We start from the raw sequence: 23,088 nt of genomic DNA on the forward strand, positions 1-23,088 counted from the left end.
GAGAAAGGAGAGTGGGGGAGTGTATAACATTTGAAATGCAATTACAGAGAATATCCAGTAAAAAAATGTGCATCCTAACATGAATTATATTCCCTGCCTCCTGCAGTTCCTTACCATGTAGGTCTAGAACAAGAGGAGATTCAAGTCCTCAAATTCGTAATGAACCTGGATGGCCTGCCTGTCCTCTAGGTTTTGAATGAGCCATCTGCTTTGCTCACGTCAGTTCTAAAATGAATAGATGTCCTTAATCTTATAAAGACTAAACAATTACGATAAAATTATTGAGTTCTGATTATTCAACCACTCAGCTCATTTGCAATGTTTCCCTATTTGGAACAAATCTTGAAGATAACCTGGACCAGGAGCGCACAATGAAGAACTGTGAGAAGCTGTGCAGATTCAGATCACTTTCCAGCATGTTCTAGACTCTCTTTCACTCCTTTCCTTTAGCATTCACCAAGAGTCACTTTGTTCTCCATCCTATACGCAGGGCTCTGCTCTCCTCTCTAAGGCTGGGTGAAAATTGCTGCATTTATTATGCATAGACACCAACTTCTACAGTGCATTACTGTTTCTCCCTCCCCATTTGCCTCTTCATTCCCCTTCTATAAAATGCTTGCAGCAGTCTTTGCAGCTGTCATCTGGGAAACATCACAGCTTTCCACAACGGGGGAAGAAATTGCTATTTCAGCACAAGTGATTGGTCTTTTGGCTCTGTCCTGGAGAAGCAGAGCTGCCAGTAACAAATCTCAAGCCAGGCAGCGTAATGAGTATGACAGAGAGAAATGGGCACTGAGTGGGGACTGGGCACTGCTGAGTCTGCCTGCTGCCGTGTTCTGCCTATGCACAGGAGGGCTGCACATCCACTCACGAGATGGGTTGCTGACTCACCTGGGTCAGCCACATCACAACTTCCTACCTGGCTTCTCTGGTGCCAGGTTAACAAGCTGTTCCCTACCCTGATACAAAGGTAGGTCCCTTTCCCAAATCACACGTGACAATGTTTCTGCTCATCCAATCCCCAATTCCTCAAGACTTGCTTAACACATATAAAACAAAGACGGATTCATTTATATTAGATTATATTTGTTTGTCTGACAAACAGCTGTTATTTAAGAATTTCACATCATTTATGAAATGTAAATTTGAACTCACTCCTCTTGCACTGTTCTGTAAGCCTGCCACTGTATTCTGTTTCATATTTATTTCTCTCTTCCAAATAGCTAGATAATTCTGGCTTCATTCAAGGGCAAGCTTGTACTTGTGGCCTCAGAAAATGCTTTGGAATCACTGCTCACAATGCCTGGAGTACAAACAAAGTCATGGAGGGTTCTCATCAAAGCTGTAAGATGGTTGCGTGCTTTGTGAGACCTACCACACCATAAACTAATTTCACTTTAGGAAGTGTGTCTTCAACAGTAGATGCAGTCCTTCATTTCCCCTCCTGGAATATTTTCCAACTCTAGACACAGATCTACCCAGACATATGGGATTCATAATTACCTTTCCCTTCACATTCACTTTATGGTAAATGTGATACATGTTTTGGTGAGAAGCTGAGAAACACAAGAAATAAAGTAATGTGGGAAGGACATTAGGTTTATAAATCCTACACGAATTCTAAACCTGAAGCTTCCACTATCCATTTCGGTATCCATTTCAGGCATTTCTGTCTGTGTCTTCACATTGACTTCAATGATTTTAAATTCTGTTCTATCTCTGCTGCTTTGAGTTAAATCTTAAGGTCATCCCAGCCTTACACTTATCTACATTGGTCGTCAACAGTACACGTCAAATGGCGGACTCAATACTTCCCTCCTCATCTTCATCAAGGTAAAGTATTCTAACACCAGAGATGCATTGCATGGGTGATACACACACAAACACACACACACACACACACACACACAAACACACACACACACACACACACACACACACACACACACACACACACACACTCCCCTACATATCCTATCTAGATTGTAAACACCTAGATTTTAGAAAATCTTATCATGGTCTGGAGAGATGGCTCAGTGGTTAAGGGCACTGACTGCTCTTCCAGAGGTCCTGAGTTCAATTCCCAGCAACCACATGGTGGCTCACAACCATCTGTAATGGGATCTGATGTCCTCTTCTGGTGTGTCTGAGAACAGCTACAGTGTACATAAATAATCCTTTAAAAAAGAAAATTTTATTGCAACCCATCTTGCCTCTAATATAGTCTCCTATAATTCTTTGTTAGTGATAGTTTCTCTTGCTATGATGAAACATCACTACTAAAAACATGTTGGGGAGCAAAGGTTTTACTTGGCTCATACTTACTCCTTGTAGACAATTCATCATTGGAGGAAGTCATAACAAGAACTTAAGCAGGGCAGGAACCTGGAGGCAGGAACCGATGCCACAGAGGGGTGCTGCTTCCTGGCTTGTATTCTTTGGCTTATTCAGCCTGCTTTGTTATAGAACTGAGAGCAATCTGTACTTGAATATCTCCCCCACAATGACTGTTCCCCTCTAATCTCTCACTAATTAAGAAAATGCCCTACAGACTTGCCTAGAGCCCTATTGGTTGGGTCTAGTTCATGTCAGTTGGTATAAACTAGCCAGCACATCCCTTTCTAACCTACTGTCAGAATCATGTTCCTGAGATTAAACCTGATTTTTTTTACCCTATATTTAATAGTCTCTAATTGTTTTCAATTGCCTATGGGAGACATTCAGCACTTGACATTTTTAAATCAAGCTCTTTTAGCAAATTAAATCTTGCTCAGGAACCACACAACATACATTTATAATTGCTTATAAGTTAAAGAAAAGTCACGAATTCCACAATTTCTGCATCCTTCCGGAAGCTCTTATCTGCTGCTTTCAGGGAATTCTGAGAGATTCAGGATCTCATGCTACAAACAAGTCAGCAGAGCCTGTGGCAAAAGCGAGAAGAATGTGCCCAGTGCCCTTTCCTCTCAAGCTTTAGTGCCCATCTGAAAAGGGTCTCCTTCTAATCTGAAGAAAAGCTTTCTACAGCTGATTGGCAGCAAAGCTCTTAGGGATCTGTGGAACGAAGACTGAATCTGCCAGTCTGTTTTCTGAAGCTTCATAGGCAAACAAGTCTTACAACACTGTGGTCATTGTTTACCTCCCAGTCCTGTCTCTTGTTAGACGTTAGTTTTCTCAAAAATTACACACATTCATGGTATAAGCATCTCCTTGGCTAGTTAGACTACCCCTAGGTTTTAATAGTCTGTTAAGTACTGGACCACCTTTTCAACACTGATGCCCACTCTGAGGGCCTTTTATAGTTTAACTGTAGGATTAGAAACTCAAGCTACTAAAAGTTCATGTAAATGTTGCGGCACAGTGAGAACACATTGAGGAAAAAATATGTTCTAAGAAGATTGACGAACACCTCTTGGAACGTCTAAGGCAGCAGAGATCGAGGGCCATGAGGTGAACAGAGAGGGAACACAGCTCCTGACCCTGCTTAGCATCTGATAAGATGGGCAGATGATTCAGGTCTGGAAGGCCTGCGAGGCTTGATAAGAATTTGGACTTGAACCCAAGGGTGACTGAAGTGACAGCTATGTTCCTAGATTATTGTTTGGTAACCTCCTTCCCCCTCCCCACCCAGTGAGGAAGTGGGAATAAAGGGAGGGTAGAAGAAAGCATGGGCTATCCTCTGTGACCACCCCCTACTCCAAGTAGCCCTCGTGCATTACAGGGCAGGAAGAAGGGACAGAGACTGGTACTTACAGAGATTTACATATGTCATTTGATGACATGTGGGAGGTGAGGAAAGGGAATATCATTTTTTTTTACAATTTCTATTTATACATTGTGAATGACTCAGAAGAAAATGTATCTTGTTTACTTTTGAATGTTTAGCACCCCCAGTGGTGCCTGGTACAGGTAGGCTTGAAATTGGAATAAATTTAGAAGTGCGGTAGTTAGTCAGTGGCATCTTTACTACAGGTATACACACCTCCTCAAGTCCTGCCACAGGCACTGCTCTGTTCTCCTATCATCCAATCCTCTCTGCCATAAAAAGGATGAGCTCGAATTTATTCCCTTGAACATATACAGTGCTATTCACAGTCATGTTTGCATCCAAGGGGGATCTCCAGTGAGAAGACAAGGTCGCAACAAAAGCAGAGAATCACTAGCAATACAATCTCAAGTATCACTGAAAACACTCACATTCATCTACCAAGTACTGAGCATCTACTACGTAGTGCAGAGTACATAGAAACCGAGAAATCAGCCTTGGCTATAATAGTGGCCACTGACTCACAGAATAAGGAGACTATATTCTATTGCACATAAGGTCAACTAAAGCTTACATGTGTCTGTCTTTTCATCATTAGAACATAGGTATTCATTTCAGAGGTTTGTTTCTTATTTGACTGGCTATTTTAATTCTTGACATTTTATTGTCATAGAAACAAGAGAGTTGAATGAGTAAGAATTCAAGGATGCCATGCAGAAGACTGTTTACAGACATGTCCCCTTTCTGATGCTTGTTATTGACTAGGAATACTGGAGACGTTCACTAACACACACTGACTTTGGCAGAATACAAATCTCACGAGCCAAAAACTTTGAACTTATCAATACAAATATATATTTCATGATAAGTAATTTCAGTGGTCTCTGAGATAGAATATTTATGATGAGGTTTCAAGCATCTTGAAGAATTCTTAAAGCCACGTGCTAAATGCTATGGTGAGAACTTTAACTGGTTGTTATAGGGACACAATCATGCCCTGTACTGTTCAAGAACACATGTAATACTGGTATACTTATTTTGTTGCACACATGATGTTCCCATGTCCCTCAGTCGAATGCTGGTTTTACGAGATAAAAGGCTTTGTCTCTAGTTTTCATAGCTCCTCAGGTAACACGGAACTGCCACCCACACTCTTTTTCTTAGTCCGTACCTTCCTTTACTGTCCTTTTCCAGCCATTACATCGGTCTCCAGCATTTATCCAGGGCTTTGTTTCTTCTTCAGTACCTCCCGTCTCCCTGAAGCCACCAACACTTCTGCATGTACTCCCTAGAATCACGTACCAGAAGCCAGGGTCCTACTTCCATATTTGAAATATATGGTATGAATGTTAGTCTTTATTATCAGCTGAAATGGAGTTAGGACCATCCAGGGGGTTGAGGCACAGAGAGAATCAACTGAGAGACAAGATCCTCACTGAATGTCATGTACATGTTACTATTCGTGGACGAACACCTTGAATGGTTTAAGAGGGGGAGCAAAAACATAAAGCAAAGCAGATGAGCGCAAACATTCCCTTTCCCTTCATCCCTAGATAAGTATGATGTGAATCCCCAGCCAGGCCTTCCTGGTTCTGATGGATAGAACCCTCTGAAGGCATGAGCCAACATCCTTCCATTCTTATGGGTTCGTGTCAAGAATTTGGTCACATCAACGGAAAGCTAATGCAGACAGTGTTACCCATCCCTAACACAGTCCCTTTAAGTGCTACACTCCCTGTTGGCTGTAGAGAATGTATGGCTTGTGCATTACCCTTACATCCCATAGATTAGAAACAAAAAGTACATTTCATCATTTACATCTATCCATAGAATTGTCTATATGTTTTATTGAACAATCACATCTTCTCTAACATGATGTGGCATTACTGAACATCAAATAAATAATGAATTGTTACCTAATAATAATATAGGGAAAATCATATAACAATTATATAAGTTTATAATGATTGATAATGTATACATATTGTATACTTTTTCATTTTCTATAAAATAAGTAAAAGTGTAATCTTTTTAGACAAGTAACATTATCTTGTTAGTTATTTCATCTGTAGTACATAAGGCTGAGTCTATAGTAGTTGCTCAATTAAAAGTCCAATAACAAAATTCTTGAATGAGAGCATGAATGAATTAACAATTAGAAAATATTGCTGCAATGAAGTGTGTATCATTTTGATGCCTGAAGTTCACTTCTGATGGCTGTGGCTAAAAGACTTTCTTAACTTCAACCCTGTAATTACTGGAATTATTGGATTCTGGCAAAGGTTGTGAGCAATTCCCTATCCAGCAGATAATGCTAAATTGCCTGAAGCTACTAATATTCAAGGGAACATGATTAGCAAGGCTGTTTTCTGACCTTTCCTGAGCTTTAAAAATCAGCTATTATTGTTTATGTGATTTTATAATTTCCAAACTCTCCACTTCTCCCTAAGCTCAATCAAATTTCACAACATAAATTCAAATGAACTTTGTGATGAAGACTCATGACACACTTTGAAATCACTGGTGACATTTTATGATTCTGTCAAAGCAAGCTAGAGCTCTCCTTACACATGCTTAGTCTCCTCCATTATCCTGCAGCTACAGACAGAAATGCAGAGGGGCATGAGGATAACGCATGAGGAAAGACACTGTTGCTCACAAAGATCTTCTTCCTTTCCAGGTACCCAGGCCATTGAAATTCATAATTTTCGCTTCTGAGATACAAAGCAAACCACTGTTGTCAGGGACTCGGACCTTTACTTTTTTTTTTTTTTTCATGACCTTATAACTGTCCATGAAACTTCATTTTTGAACATAAAAGAACAAAGGATTTTATAATGAGAAATTCTATGGAATTACTTAGTAAGAGAGTCTGCATGCATAAAGACAGTACTGTGGAGAAGCTTCCAGAAGATAAAAGAAAGCTACAATTAAATTGATAGATTTTTTTTCTAGGAACCCTGTGACCCATATGGTGGTCGCTGATACTGACTTCTGACTACTTAGCAGTTTTCCATTTATGAAACAAGCGTAAGACATCTTCTCTTGCATGCATAAAATGTAGAAACATACTCGATAGATAAAGCTGCAGTTTTTAAGTAGAAATGAGCAGATTTGGGTAAATGGGGTTGGTCAGAGGGGGAAGCATAAGAAGCCAGGGCTCAGGAGAAGAAGCTTGTACCTGCTTTGGCTAAATCGACTGTAGCTGTCACGTTAGGAGAAATGTTTCCTATTTCATTCTTTGGTGGCATATTGTGAAGGGCTTGAACTAGAATTTGACAAAGAGAGATTAAAAATATAAAACAAAACCAAACACCTAGAAAGACTATGTGCAAACTGTTCTTCTGATAGGCTTGGCTCATGAGACTATGGGACAGTGAGTAAGCAAAGATGTAAGCTAATGGTACGTTTTCTGAAAAGAACAGTTACAAAACATTTGAAAATCCGGAGAACGACTAAAGAAAGCAGAGTTTTGGAGATGTAGGCTATAATAGAAGTACGTGGGCAAATGTGTTGGTTTAAGATGAAAAGAATCAAGAGATTTATTTGGAGGAATGAGTGAAGGAAACACAATCAAATATGTGTTTGCATGTCATGAGATCACAAAATATCTTTGTCAGATAGTTTTAGTGTTTTGGGTTATTTATTTAGTTATTTACATTTCAAATATTTTCCCCCTTCCTGGTTACCCCTTCCAAGCTCCCTACCCCATCTTATCCTTTGCCCCTAAGAAGGTTCTCCTCTCCCTCACTCACTAACCCCTCTAGCACCCTCCTTCTCTGGGGCATCATGCCTCCACCAGAACAATCATAAAACTATGAGCTAGACTTCCCCAAAAAAATTGATGGAGAAAAGGAAGGTCTTAGAGATCACCTAGTAATAAAATTTTTACTTTTAAAAATAGGGTGGGAGGAGAAGTGATAGGCCTCAAATGCTGTGATCTTTCTTGAAAATGATTTCAATACTCTTAACTAACAGTTTCTTTTTAACTTTATTAGAGGCAAAATTAGAAATATATGATTTAGTAGAAAAATTAATCATCAAATCATTACTCATCAAGAACAAACATATTAAGGTTTTTCTTTTGTATCTCGGTAATGAACCATAGTTTGGGGGTGGGCTGGCATTGTGCACACTTTTCTTTGAAAAGTGGGAGAAGAAAAATCATACTTGGTAAAGTGTGAATGAGTAAAAGGGGGTGATTGCAGGTCACCTATTATCAATCTGAAAATTTTGTACTTAATTCATAATATGAACTACTTCAACTGGAGGCCTCTGCTCAAACTACCGTCCTGAACTTTACAATAATTCGGGGTAGTAGTCCTGCCGTTTTTATTCACTCGATTCTTTCACAAAGCAATGTCAATATCCTCTCTGATTTACAGATTCACTGTTCTCTCCCAGAAAGATTTCTGAAAGCTCCAAACTTTGTATCCAACTGCCTGCTAGATAGCTCTCAAATTTCTCACTGGCATTGGAAATTAAAGGTGGTCCAAAATGAAACCATCAACAAGGAGTATCCCTGCAGGCTTCAGATTTGCCATACTTCAAAGCTCAGAGTCATCCCCTGACAATGGGAGGAGACAGGAAACACCACATAAACAGATATTACCATGTAACAAGCCCATGATGTGGGATCCAGGGCAGAGAAGAAACAGGGTCTATTTAAAAGAATATTTTCTTCAGAATATCAACAGTCACACACACAATGTCTCACCAACATGACTGAGAAAACCATCTGAACAAGGACCATACCAATGAAAACGCCAAGGTAGGCAAAAAAGGCCTGAGACTTTAACTCTACACAAAGAACTATAGTGATATGCATATAACTGGAAGTTATATTTAGGAACATGTGTATATGTATGTATGTATGTATGTATGTATGTATGTATGTATGTGTGTGTGTGTATGTGTGAAAAGAAGCCATGAATTTAAAGAAAGAGAAAGGGGTATGTGGGAAAGTGAAGAAAGGGAAGGAAAAAATAATGTAATTTTATTATGATTTCAAAAATACAATGAAAGGTAGTATTTCCCTTATATCCAACAATAACCGAAGCCTATAAAGTTTACCCTTTAAGCATATTTTAACTTGCATCATTCTCAGTATGTTGTTAGATTTCATTTTAAGCTGCTGTTACTTACTGTATGAATTTGGTCAATCAGTCCTTAAGCCATTCTCTGTGCTTATACCCTAGATAGACTCCCGAAACCAACAGACAGCTTCTGTATAGGTAATGATATTCGTCTTAGTCACTTTTCCCTGATAACTCAACGTTTCAGCTTTGGAGACAAAAACCACCATTACCACCACCACAAAAACCCTATATAATACGGTACCCAAAGTTTCCCTGGCCTTGTTTCTAATGTCTGGTTTATTCTCACCATGTGATTTTGCCTTGTCTCTGCAGTGCCAATCTCACTGACCTGTTCCCCTCTTCTGCAGGCCTTTGGCCACACTCTCTTGGCCTGCAGAACCTTCATTAGGCCCAGTCACCCACACTTTGTGTTTTGGCTGAAATACATCTTTTTACAGCCTTCCATTGAACACTGCACTAGCTAGGAGATGCTACCAACCACACACGGCTTTTCAGAACACCACACACACCCGCTACAGTGCCCACTCTGTACTTTTATGGCTATTTCAACTGGACAGAGACTATCTTTCAGGTAGAGATCCTGATTTCTTGTTTCCCTCCTGATTCCAGGTTCATGCATCCTCACACACACAGCAGAAGATAGATTTTATTAGGACTAGTATGTAACAGAGGTTGAGGGGAAAATGGCAGATTCTGTCTACTTAATACATATTTGTTATGTATCTTATGTTTATCAAATCAAAAAACTTTCCCAACTTCACTGATATTACTGCAACAGATGACAGTCACCTTCAAAATATCTTATCCTCCTTGCCAGATTTCCTGAGACCATCAGCTCTCCCTCCCTACATAACAAAGCATCACTTGACTCATCTCCTTGATTGGTTCATGTCTACATGTTGGATGCCGTGACCTGAGTATCTGAGAAGTGAAGATGCAGAGGCGATGAGGATTTGACATAGAAAGCATCTCTGAAGATTCGTACCAGTGACAAAATAGATTAATCAATGGAAAGTCTTATAATGAAGCTATCTTCTAGATAGATACTATTTAACAATACTATGTGTGTATTGATAATGACTGGTAACACGAGCCTTTCCTTACTCTACCTGGACAGGAAACTGAGAATATTCTTTCATTCATTGTCTTCTAGGATAAATCAATACTACTTCATTTTTTAAAACTGTCCACCTTTCTCTTTAGGGATCTCTTACTAAACCTGTTTATAATAATTGAGGGGATGTATTCTATTCTGTGTCCCTAACTCTTGGCAGTCAAGAAAAATTCCATTTCCCACAGATTCTGTAAGATGTTGGTAGGCCAGCTTCATGTCTGAGTCGGTCTGAAATGGAGAGCTATGAAAAGGGTGTCTCTTTTCTGTTCCAGTTGTGAGCCCTGGGTCAGCTCTACCACCGCCAGTACATCAGAACGGCAGGCCTTGCAAAGGAGCTGGTCATTGCTTTAGTATTTCTTCCATTGGGTTAATATTTGCTTGCACATGACAGAATTGCATTTCCACTGACAGCCAGTCAGTAACTGTCATTGCCTGTAGCAGTCCCACATCATGTGAAGCTTAATACTGGGAACTGAAGGGGGGGACTTGGTTCTGGTGAGGTCTACTCATGAGCCACTGTGGGAAGACAGTGAGGGATGGCTCTTTGGGCCTTCCCATCTGTCAGTGTTGTGCAACCTAGAGCAAAGCAGGTTTTGCTCTGTTAGGCTCCTTCCTACTCCCAGACCACAGGATGACCACTTAAGGGGCCTGTGACTTACTATTACTTTGGACAGTGCCACAGTTGTGAATGCTTTTCAAGGTTAGCCATTTCTCAGCATCTGTAAATTGGTAACTTGTCTTATTCAACTAGCAGATATTTTAAAGACTCCAACATCTGTGCTGACCAAGAGAGAAGGCTGCTGGTCCCCCGAGAATGTCTTCTAGCACACTGTGCATGGGCCATGAGAGGATGTTAGAGTAGCTCTTCACCATTCTGTGGTGTGGATGGTGCCCCTGGGCCAACTTGATACATGTACTGCACATGGATAGACTGACACCCAGTCTGGACCTGACTGATCGGTGACATTCTGCTGTAGAAGTGATAGTACATTCTGGGTATGAAAGGCATTTGATATATTTTTCTTAATTATGGGGTTTATTTTTCTAAATATGGGTTAATCAAGCTTGTTGACTGGGCACGCCCTTAAAAGGAAATTAAATTTCCCGTCTATGAACCTTAAGGAATCAGGGATGTTCGTTTGTTAAATCCTCCTTTAGAGAACAGAACTCTTCCCTGACACTTCATTACCTTTGATTTTTTTCAAAGGGCCTTGATTGGCAGTTGTGCCTCAGCTAGACTTTATGGGACTTCGGTTGTTATGTAGTGGGCATATATAAAATCTGAAGTGTCATAAATAAAGTTATTTATTAAATATAAAAAAATAATTGAGGGGATGAACTGAAGGTAGAGGAAGAAGCAGTTATACACTTATTTTGATTATTACTGCTGTATTTCAGATTATAAATTGTAGTTCTAATGTCTACATTCGAATGACCACATTAAACACATGACGTGGACAAAATTAGTTTTCCTGGATCAGCTCTACATCACTGGACTGTAAATGTTTTTGTTGAGTTCTTACTCAAGTTTTGGAGCCACATGGAGATTGTTACTTCCAGTTTAGAAGTTGGTTTTATTTGGGGCAAAGCTGTTCCTTCTACTCTAAAATTATTTTATTTGTTTATTTTTATCTTTATCATCTCTCCCCAGTGCTGAGATAGGGGTAGAAAGAACCCAGTGTAATCCTGAAGTTGAGTGTCCAGCCAGTGTCACCTAATCCATGAAGTTCAGGTTCAGTGGAGGACCTTGTCCCAGAAAGTAAAGGTGACAAGGTGACAAGTGATTGGAAAAGATTTAACTTCTAGCTTTTAACCTTTACCATTGTGACTTGCATGTTGGCAGGTCTTTATTTTCATGGATTCTTATATATAGGCCCAGTTAATCCGCTTCAAATAATTGCCCCCTCATGTTATATTGAAAAGGAATGGTCAGATTTTAGAATCTCTGCCATTTATAAATGAATGAACATAGTGACAAATCTGTAATAAACTGAGAAAAAGAGACTATTATGATTAGATTTGTTTCTACTATCATAAGATACAGGACTAAATGTCAAAGTAAGTTCACTAATAAACAAACAAGAGCACATTGGACGCACTGTGAATATGGCTGTATTAAGGGGAATTAAAGAGTTTCATGGCTTTTTTCCTAAGATGCATATGCCAACAAAATGGCAGCCACGTAAAGCAAATAAGTTAGGTATCATTAATAGAAAAGAGAAATATTCTCTATGTCAGATGACATCAGGAGTTAACATTGCAAACTCAATACAAAAATTGAGTTTAAAAGCCAGTAACTCTACAGACAACATATATACATACAAAATTTACTTTTATTGGGCCTGAAAATATGATTATATTTCCTTTATTACACTTTCCAGGTAATGTTTAAGGGATTGGTTAAGAGATTAGTGGTCATTGCAAGAAGAATCTGTAAGTGCAAGGCAAGGAAAATCTTTTGAATTTGTTCCTGCCATGCTCAAGTAGATACAGTTGGGTATATTAGCCTAGCCAAAGGATTGCATGGTACTTTTGTGGCTACGTGGATTTCTTCCCCCAAGTTCACATCCACAGGGTAATGGCAACAACTTGATGCACAATCCTAGGCTTAAAAGTGGCCCCAAACCAACTACACTAAGAAGTAGGTAGAGTTTGGGTACGTAAATTGTAGCTTCCATGTTATGGAAGATGGAGGAAACCCAGTAACAAAGATCATGAGCGACTTCTTTCGATGATTGCCTAACTTTTGCCAAAGTCTGTGTCAACAGACTTACCATCCTATAACCTGATTGAAATGGACGTCCTCTCTGTAAGTGAACTTTAGGCAGGCCCCCTCTCAATGAGGCTCTGACCTTGAGTTTCAGTGTTAGACTTGTATGGCTGTTTTTTAGTAAGAATCCCGCTGAAGCGGCTTAAGAAGAACCCCCACTCAGGTATCTGATCACTTGAGCCTTCAGACATAATCCTGTTAGGTCAATTTAGCAAGGATCTCTCTCTCCCCTTACCCCCAGTGCTTTTTCATATTTATTCTCTGTCAACAAACAGGACCCCGCTCCTTGTCTGTAAATCTCCATTTCTCTATGTGGGATTTAGAAATGACCTCATTTCTATAGTGAAATCTCTCTTTCCTTACTGCCATAGTCCTCAGATAAAATTTGTCCTTACCAGATTAACTAGTGCCTTGTCCTGGATCTGTTCTCTCCCTCTCCCAGTAGAGGAAGGGACCCAGAAGTTCTGATATTTTCCTGATTTTACCACCGGAACTGTTAACCTTGTGAAACTTGATCCTTCACAGACCTTACAGACCTTACTTCATTATTAGGTCATTTTACAACAGCTGGTAGAGAGTGTAATTCCATCAGAAAACCAATCCTGATAATAACCAGGACTACTGTTAAGTTAGAAATCAGGAGGACATTTGAGAGCACCTCCTCTTCTCTCCCCTGCTTCTTTGTCCTGGCATTGCTGCCAATGACACTATGAATTTACTGCAAAATGAATCAAATATGGTTTTAGAATATTAAAATGGTAACATACCTCCTTGAGAGAATATTAGAAATGAATAAAAATTAGTGGCATGGTGTGTAAAGTTTACACTAACTCTTGGCTATAAAAATGCCATAAGGACTAAGTCTTCTGAGAATTGGAAATTCATTCTGAACAAAAATTTAATTTCTGGACAACAATAAAAATATTCCGAACTTCTCAGATTCCCAATAATCATCAGGCAATTAAAAGAAAATTTTAAAATGAAAAACTCCTCAAATTCTTCTGCAGTGCTCAATTTATGGCTACAGATGCTTCAGTGAAGAGATCTGTAACCTTCCCAGGGCATCCTGTCTAGAAAAGGTCTCCAGGTCTCCCACTTCAGAACAGTGTAAGGTTCTTGTTAGCTTTTACTCCTGAGCTTGTTGCAGATCTAAAAACCAAGCCGGAAATTTCTCCCTATGAACACAATAGGAGCTAGAGTTTAATCAGAAATTTTAGAGCACATGGGTCAATTTAAGGGATGTACATATTGAATCTACATCTTAGCAACTGCATCATTAGCCAGTGAAAAGGCAATAAAATATTCTGTTTTGCGTCCTCCCTCCCCTAGTCTAATTGGGTAACTGGATGTCATGAAACACTCTGAATCAATTCTTCTGGCTTTTTAAGAAACCCTGCAATTCATGCTCTGCTATGAAAACTCTAGAAGTTAATATTTTAATATCTAGGGCAAAAGGTCAAATATCTAGTGCCATGTTTAGAAAATGGAACCGTGGTTTGATATTTGCTTATGTAAAGGTTACTTAGATCGACATGGAGCAAGAAGCAATGTGTTAATACCCAGGTAAATGGATGCAAGAACTTGAGGAAGGTGAGATACTTTTTTTTTTTTTCTTTTTGGGAAAGAACTAAAAGTAGGTCAGATAGGGAGAAGGAGAGGATCAGGAGGAACTTCCAGTTGGGGAAGGATAGGAGGAAAATGTGTTTAAATTAAAAAGTTAAATAATAAAATTAAATAGATAAAGTGAATTTAAAATGCAGCTAATATCTCCTTTAAATGGACCACGACTTGAAAAAGGTATTTGTAAATATTTCATAACAGAAAAAAAATGGCAGAGTAGTTTTTATTAGTAAAGCCTTAGTTGAGTATAAGATTGCTTTTAACTTTTGCAATGCATTTTGAAATCAAGAAAAGGTTTTAGGTGAAATCTAATTTGTCTCTTTTTGTCTTTTACTTTATAGCTTGTCCTTTTGATACCACATGGTGAAACCATTGCCTAATTTAAGGTCTAAGAGTATATTTATATTCTTTCAAAGTTTCATAATTTTAGCTTATACATTTATGTGTATGAATCATGTTGGCTTACTGTTTGTGTACGGTGTGAAATGAGGACCCAGATTAATTTTTAAGCATGTAGAACCATCAAAGCAGTATTCTACTATTACCACCACCACCATCACCACCACCACCACCACCACCAACAGCAACAACAACAACAGCAAACCAAGGGTTGTTTGTTGGGATTCTGTAAACCCCACCCCTCAATTACCCAGCAGTAGTCAGGTATGCTCCGCCCCAGTGACCTGACACTATAAAAGGAGCTGCTTGACCTCTCCTCCCTCTCTTGCTCTTGTGCTCTTGCAGCCTTGCTCTCCCACCCCTACCCCTCCACTTCCCTTCCCTTCTCTCCTCTCCCTCCACTAGTTTATGGCTGGCCTTTACTCCTCTACTCTCTCTCTCTCTCTCTCTCTCTCTCTCTCTCTCTCTCTCTCTCTCTCTCTCTCTCTGCCTCTACCACGCTCGCTCTTAACTCTCCCATGACCTGAATAAACTCTATTCTGTACTATACTGTAGTGTGGTTTGTCCCTTAGGGGGAAGGGATTCCCAACATGGGCCCCACAGAGGCATCTCCCTTGCCCCCACTCTCTTCATCCTTCTCCTAACATTGTTTACTGCAAAAATATATTAAGTATCTTATATTCAAATATTTAGCAAGAGGCCAAAAGGGAGGAATTTTTGAGAAACTTCCTGGAGCTCTGAAAGATGGCAGGTGGGTTCCTGATGTCCTCACCGAGGTGCAGCTTGAATACTTAGAACTTTCCTCATGTAGTATTCAACTGTTGGGGACTTCTTGCCTACAGTCACTTCAAGGTTACTTTCTGAAAGAGGTTTCTTTCTCCTGTCCAAGTAGGTTATCCACACACTAAGGCTGATGATATGAGGAAGAGGAAACCAAAGAAAGGACAGCACTTCCACCCCTTCCTCTATTTAATTTTATTTGGCTTGAGATGAAAGGCCACAGTCTTTGGAGTCAACTGAAATTCTAACCATTTGTTATGCTAATGAGGCCACTGTTGCCCTTTGCCTTGAGCAATGGTCTCCCTTCTCATGGAAATCTTCTGCTAAAAGTCACAGCCAGGTTTGTGGCCCGGTTTGACATCAGAATAACAGGCTTTTTGTTGTTGTTGTTGTTGTTTGTTTGTTTTATGTGACTTAACTCTGAAAGCACCAAAAGTCTCTAGTTTGAGCAGAAAATTTAACATATGCATAGCCATTGAAATACTATAATCAGTTGGGTGAAGGTGGAAATGGAAATGGACCAGGTGACTCACAGAGTTTTTATTTGCAGTCATAGACATTCACAGAGCTCCAAAATAGAGAGTACTCTCATAGTGAAGTAATCTCACATTATTTCTCTTGCTGGGAATGTCTTTTTTTTTTTTTCTTAAACTGCCTGAAAGTGTGCTCTGTGTGAGGTTCACATTACAATGCAGTAAACTATTCTCTTTGTTCAACTTGACACTTGTGATTTTCAGACAAAAATTTGAATCTAAGTTCATTTTCTCCACTTCTTAGTTCTATATTTTCATTTTCCAATTATTGCCAATCTTTATTCATTAATATTGTTTTTATTTCTCTTTTATCCTCTTCTCTGTTTCTTTTCTTTTTCTTTTCTTTTCCTTTTTACACATGTGCTTATCTTAAATCATTTGTGACTTAATGACTATACATCAGTGAAACAACATAAGGTACGACTGTTTAAGGACAGTAAAAAGGACAATGTTGTGATTTACACATGGAGAATAGATTCTAGTCAATTTCCAAAGGGTGGGATCTCAGCATAATTAACATTACTGTCTGAACATATACATTGCCTTGGATTTTATAAGCATCATTACCTGTAAATAGAAAGAGAGGTAATAAATGAAACAATAGACCTAAGGAAAATAACACCTATTTTCATTCTGTCAAGAAATAGAAATGACTGTTGTGAGGGCTAGGAGATTAAAATGTGTCACTTGTCAGGAGCTGGCAAGCAGCCCTCTTCTGCACTCTGCTTTTATGCTGTAGACAGGTTTAATAAATGCACTGTTGTGTAAAATGTCATTGCTGCATGGCCAAGCAAAGGATGTCATGTGATAGCTCTTCCCCTGGAAGACATGTCAAAATTGGTCATTGGGAATCGAGGGACTTCAGGCTACACTGAGGGCATTTTATGATCCAGATACAAAGACAGAAATAAAACATATTCTTTGGAAAATGAAAATGTATCTATTTTTCTCAGGAAAAAAAGCCTAATGCCCTTTCCATCACAGGCTAATCTACTAAGGCATGCTATTGAATCTTAATGATTGCTTCTAAAAGGAAAAGTACCAATGACTAGAAAGTTCTTCAAAGTTCTACCTTACTGTCAATTAAATAACTGCCAAAGAAACAGAAATGTAACACTGCTTGCAATTATGTATGTATGTTCATGGGGGGAAAATGGCAACATATTTTGAGAAATGTTTCTCTATCATTATTGGTCTAAACAAGATATTTCATAAGGCTCTGGCTATTGGGACGTTATAATCTTACCTTCATAATATGATGAACTGAGGTTCATCATAGAACACTTATTTCTAGCATTGAATTTATTCGTAGCTTCTGAAGGCCTGGGGCTCAAGTTTAGCATTCTGATGAGTTGATGGGTCTACAGGTAACTGAATTACATTTGGCTATTACATTTTATACATCTACTTTTCCAGGTAATATTCTGCATAAGCTTCTTGAGCTACATGGTCATATGCTAAATGTATGAGTGAGACAACTAGAAAACACAAGGCTTCAAAAAAGCCCAAGGACACATAACTAGGAAGTAAAACATGAAACCCAGGTCTTCTTATTCTAAATATTATACTATTTTCTGGGAGAACTGTTGAGACTGGGCCTCAACTTGTAGTTTAGTTTATCTGGGGAGAAGTCTATTTCTCACTTTACCAATGCTTTCAAGCTGCAGAACACATTGTGTTGGGTATAGTATAGCATGCACAAGAAACTTTCTTATGATTTTAAGGTTTCTAGACAAGCACACACATTTACATATTTTTAGTCCATCTCTGCCTAGACACTAAATACACATTTATCTTCTTAAAATGATACCATTTCTATTTTTAAAGTTGCCTTTAGTATTATGCCATTGTACAACCAAGAAAAGGGGGAACTTGAAAAGATAGGAATAAGAAGCTTGGGAAGGACAAGAGTGAAAGGAGTCTGAAGACCAGGCAGACATGCAGATAAGGAGAAAAGGGAAGTATTGGTAGAATTTCTTGTGTGCCTATTATGTGCCTGGCATAACTTTGGACTTTGGTAATCTCAGTGAATCTTCAGAACATCAAAGTGACTTGGCTGGTACCCTCATCATCTGACAAATGAGAAACCGGTGAGGGAGGTTTCACTCCTCTAAGATCAAGTCTGTTAGTAACAGGCATTAGAACCATGGCTTACTAAAGTCTGGACAGAGCACTTCTTTCTATGTTCTTAGGATGAGTGGCCAGACTAAAGTAGCCCTTGGTTCTTGTCACTTTAGCTTTATATGCTGCTCCCTGTTGAACTGTCTCTGTCATGCTTGTACAGGATTATTTTGGGCCTGTGCATTATTCTTTCTTGTTAATACTTCAGGCAGCTCATTATTTGAGTCAAAATACTTTGGTGTTTATGTCAAATGCTTCGTCTTTTAGGGTGTCATTCTTCCTGGCCTGTGTTTCCCCTCCTTAAAATGTTGGTCTTGGATATGATTACCTTCCCAATTTTAATTATCTATATTGAAATCATAAGCTATGTTTTCATCTGCTAGTTATCTTTGAAACCCTAGATGTCTCTATATCAGTCATGAACATTGGCAGTAGTAACTTTAATAATATCTGAAGGGTCTATTAAAATAAAGGGGAAACTCAAAAACTTTTTTCATACAAAGGACATACTCTAGACTAGCTACTAGCTCAAGTGCAAGTGGTTCAAAGATCTCCACATTAAACCAGGTACATTGAAACTATTAGATGAAAAAGTAGGGAAAACTTTAGAATACATAGGCACAGGAGAAAATTTCCTGAACAGAACACTAATGGCTGGTGCTCCAAGGTCAAATAGCGACAAAAGGGATTTAATGAGATTGCAAAGTTTCTGTAAGGCTAAGGACACTTTGAAGAAAACAAAACAGCAGCCAACAGATTGGGAAAAGATCTTTATCAACCCCATATCTGATAGTGGCCTAATATCTAAAGTATACAAAGAACTCAAGAAGTTAGACACCAGAGAATCAAACAACCCTATTAAAAAATGGGGTACAGAGCTAAACAAAACGTTCTCAATTGAGGAATATGGAATGGCTGAGAAGCTTCTAAGGAAGTGCTCGATATCATTAGCCATCATGGAAATGCAAATCAAAACAACCCTGAGATTCCACCTCACACCAGTCAGAATGGCTAAGATCAAAAACTCAGATGACAGCAGATGCTGGCGAGGATGCGGAGAAAGAGGAACACTCCTCCACTGTTGGTGGGGTTGTAAACTGGTGCAACCACTCTGGAAATCAGTCTGGCCGTTCCTCAGAAAATTGGACATAGCTGAAGACCCAGTTAGTCCACTTCTGGGAATATACCCCAGAGAAGCTCCAACATACAACAAAGACACATGCACCACAATGTTCATAGCAGCCCTATTTACAATAGCCAGAAGCTGGAAAGAACCCAGATGTCCTTCAGTAGAAGAATAGATACAAAAATTGTGGTACATTTACACAATGGGGTACTACTCAGCTGTCAGAAATAATGACCTTATGAAATTCTTAAGAAAATGGTGCATCTAGAGATTATCATCCTGAGTGAGATAACCCAGTCACAAAAGAACAGACATAATATGCAGTCACTGATAGTGGGATGCTAACCCCAGAGGCTCAGACTGCCCCAGAAACAACTCACAGACTGTGTGAAGTTCAAGAAAAGAAAAAAGAAAAACCATTATGCTTAAACTTTACACACCAAGAAACCTTTGACTATTTCCAGGTTACATCTTGTTTTATATGTACTTTATGCTCATTGTAACTAGTAAGATCTTAATTCCCATTATTAAACCTTTAAACAAACCAAGTACTGACAAAAATGTATTCATATACTTTTATGCAAAAATGCTTAAAATCTGTACATTTATCTTTGTTTTATAAAATAAAGTTGTTCAATTAAAAAAAAGCATCTATAGATACAGTTGTATCTTCTTGACCTATATGGATCTATAACCAGGTATGGTTATCTATCTATCTATCTATCTATCTATCTATCTATCTATCTATCCATCTATCTGTTATTTATTATATGTTATATATATATTTTTATATATTATATTTTAAGTATATTGGGTGGCTACTATAAGTTTCTGACTGAGCCCTTAAGTTTTGTGCCTTTTAGAAGTTGTTCTTAATTCCTTGCTGTATTGTATATTACTTATTATTTGCTTCATTTTGGTGATTTTTATTTTTACAACTCATTTAGAGAGTCTAAAAGAGCAGGGCTAGGCTCCAACTGCTTCTGCTCTGTCCCTAGATGTTATCTTGATTCTAATCCACTTATTTAACTCAGCACACAATCTTTTCCAAACAAAGCATCATTCATTCTAGTCTCCCAGACAATTTCCTCTTTCTCCATATCTCAGTTCAGTTTCATGCAGTAACTTAATGCATTTTTTAATTATGTTTTAAGATCTAGAATCTCCCAATGAGGCAGTTTCTCTGATTCTCTCTACACATCTATAGAAAACCCTGTAAAATTTCTATTCCTGCGTTCCTAATATACAATGTTGATTCTAGATACCTTATGCTTGACTTAGTTCATATTATTGTTATTTCCAAAAAGACCTAGGCCTATATGAGAATCAAAGATATATTTATAACCCCTCCTCACAGTGTCTGCCCCAATGCCACATTTGTTAACTATCAACATGCATAAATTAGATATGACTTAAAATTCAGCAAGTACGAAGAGATTTGCAGCATCACTTCAGAAAGCCTTGATAACCTTCCATGTCCAGAAATTTTATAGAATTATCATTCTCCAAAGGTACAAATGTGACTACATGATGCAGTGGATCAATTGCTCGAGTTATTTTAATGCTTTTGATCTTTACCTGAGTCTGCCATCCTCTGCTGCAGCACCTCCTGGAATAATCTTCGTAATAAATATGCCAGGGTCATCTCCAATGTGGGGATTATCTGTCCCTCCAGCAATACTGAATCCCAGACCTGAATTTCCCTGTAGAAACAATAAGTGGATATTAAATGATATGCTGTCATCTAAAACCTAGTCCCCTGGCTCTTGCGTTATCATGTTGCTACTCAAATGGAAATCTGGTGCTAGCAGCCTTATGTGTGAAGCCATAAAGCTTGCTGTCAGCAGACACAGCAAGGTCAGAGGAACTCTTCTGTCTTTGCTTCACAATAACCCAAAGATTAGTGTAATTTTTATGTAAAAATGACTTCTTTATGCAGCAATTAAAATAACCATTATCAATTAATAAGAAAGAAAATCCTGAATATAAAGCACATGGGATATTTGAAGACTTTTTAGACTATCAGCTATGAAAATATATTCACATGAGAAATGGAAAGTAGTTATACAAAAATCAAGTTGTGATGGAATAGTTAAATTAGTGTGGCATTGTGCTGTTGCCTCAATGTCTGTTGCTTTATGGATTATTCATCAGACGAATGGATTCCAATGTAACAAGCTTTGATGTTCTTTTAGAGCCAGGACACATGAGAGACTTCCAGTGCTGAACAAAGTTCATTTGCAGTGGTAACAAACAAGCCATATGTTATTTTTTCAGCATGGAACTTTGAGCACTACACTTTCTGATAAACTTTTCATACTTTTTTAGATTACAGTAATTGACATCCAATATGCAAGTGTCTTCCGAAAATAAGACATACTGAAAGATCCCTCAAAATTCACTTATCATCTCCAAACATTTCTTATTTACATATTCTCTTTAATCCATATCACCATGGTTACATTCTGTTTCCACAATTGTGTTCTAATATTGTTCCAGTTCACATTTTATTGAAGTCTTTTCCCCACATCTAGTTATTTTAAAATTAACTATTTTAAGTGCCAAAGTGATATCTTATTAAGATCATATGTCATCATTTATTTAACTGGTCTGGTGCTAAATATTTTGTTCATGCTAGTGCAACAAGTACAACTTACTCAATTTGTAATTGCTGAATAAGTTTTCCTCTGGGATAAAAAAAAAAAAAACACATAAAGAGGGAAAACATTAACAATAAAACCAGAGAAATTAATTAGGGCACTCAATTAGTCATAAAACCCCAATGTCAAGACAACATCAGATATAAGTTGATATTTATGTTAGATAAATGTCAAGGTAAAAATTCAGCAAGCAATAATTTTTGTGAGTGTGCTTGTGTGCACATGGGGTAGTAGTACACACATCTGTGTATGCACATGAAGAGACCAGAGGAGAATGTTTGATGCCTTCTTCTATGGCTTTCTATATTTCCCCTGAGATGTGTGCTGGAAAACCAAAGTCTCCTTCTTAGATAAGTACTCTTAAACATGGCAACCTAGCTATCTCTCTAGCCCTGGCTTAGCACTTTTTAAACAAAATTATTATATTTAAATGTAAGAAATTTGAATTTTTGAGGGTTCATCCCACAGTTGGATATCTATATTAAAAGCTTAAAATTTAAAATTAGTCCAAAGCAAGTGAAATCCTATATTTTATGTAGACACCTATAGACACCTGACAGAGAGTACCATGTCTACATGTGCAGTGACAGGATAAATGGACACATACACACACACACACACACTACACACAACTTGTAATTCCAATTCCAGGAGATCTAATGTCCTCTGATAACTTCTGCTCTTTCTCATATACATGGAGTAAATATAACCTCCAACACATAGATAGATAGATAGATAGATAGATAGATAGATAGATAGATAGATAGATAGATAAATAGATAGATAGATAATAAAATAAAAATCTTTGATCTTTGACAAAGGAGCTAAAACCATTCAATTGAAAAAAGACAGCATTTTTAACAAATGGTGCTGGTTCAGCTTGCAGTCAGCATGTGGAAGAATGTAAATTGATGCATTCTTCTCTCCTTGTACAAAGCTCAAGTGCAAGTGGACCAAAGACCACCACATAAAAGCAGATACACTCAAACTAATACAAGGGAAAGTAGGGAAGAGCCTTGAACACTGGTACTGGGGAAATTTTCCTGAACAGAATACCAATGGCTTATGCTCTAAGATCAAGAATCTATAAAGAAGACCTC

The 23,088-nt window shown here is 38.3% G+C and overlaps 1 protein-coding gene across 19 annotated transcripts in view; it reads right to left on the reverse strand.

The window, feature by feature from the left end:
- DLG2 (discs large MAGUK scaffold protein 2) overlaps positions 1–23,088 on the reverse strand; it is a gene marked incomplete at both ends in the record, with an annotated part of 1,874,976 nt that overhangs the window by 515,593 nt on the left and 1,336,295 nt on the right. For all 19 annotated transcript variants that reach the window (XM_080912637.1, XM_080912640.1, XM_080912639.1 and 16 more), the window contains one exon: positions 20,907–21,031. In XM_080912637.1, the coding sequence (XP_080768763.1) occupies positions 20,907–21,031 (125 nt within the window). The remainder of the gene's footprint in view (positions 1–20,906; positions 21,032–23,088) is intronic.

This window comes from Micromys minutus (assembly GCF_963924665.1).
Source record: "Micromys minutus genome assembly, chromosome: 2".
NCBI classification, from domain to species: Eukaryota; Metazoa; Chordata; class Mammalia; order Rodentia; family Muridae; genus Micromys; species Micromys minutus.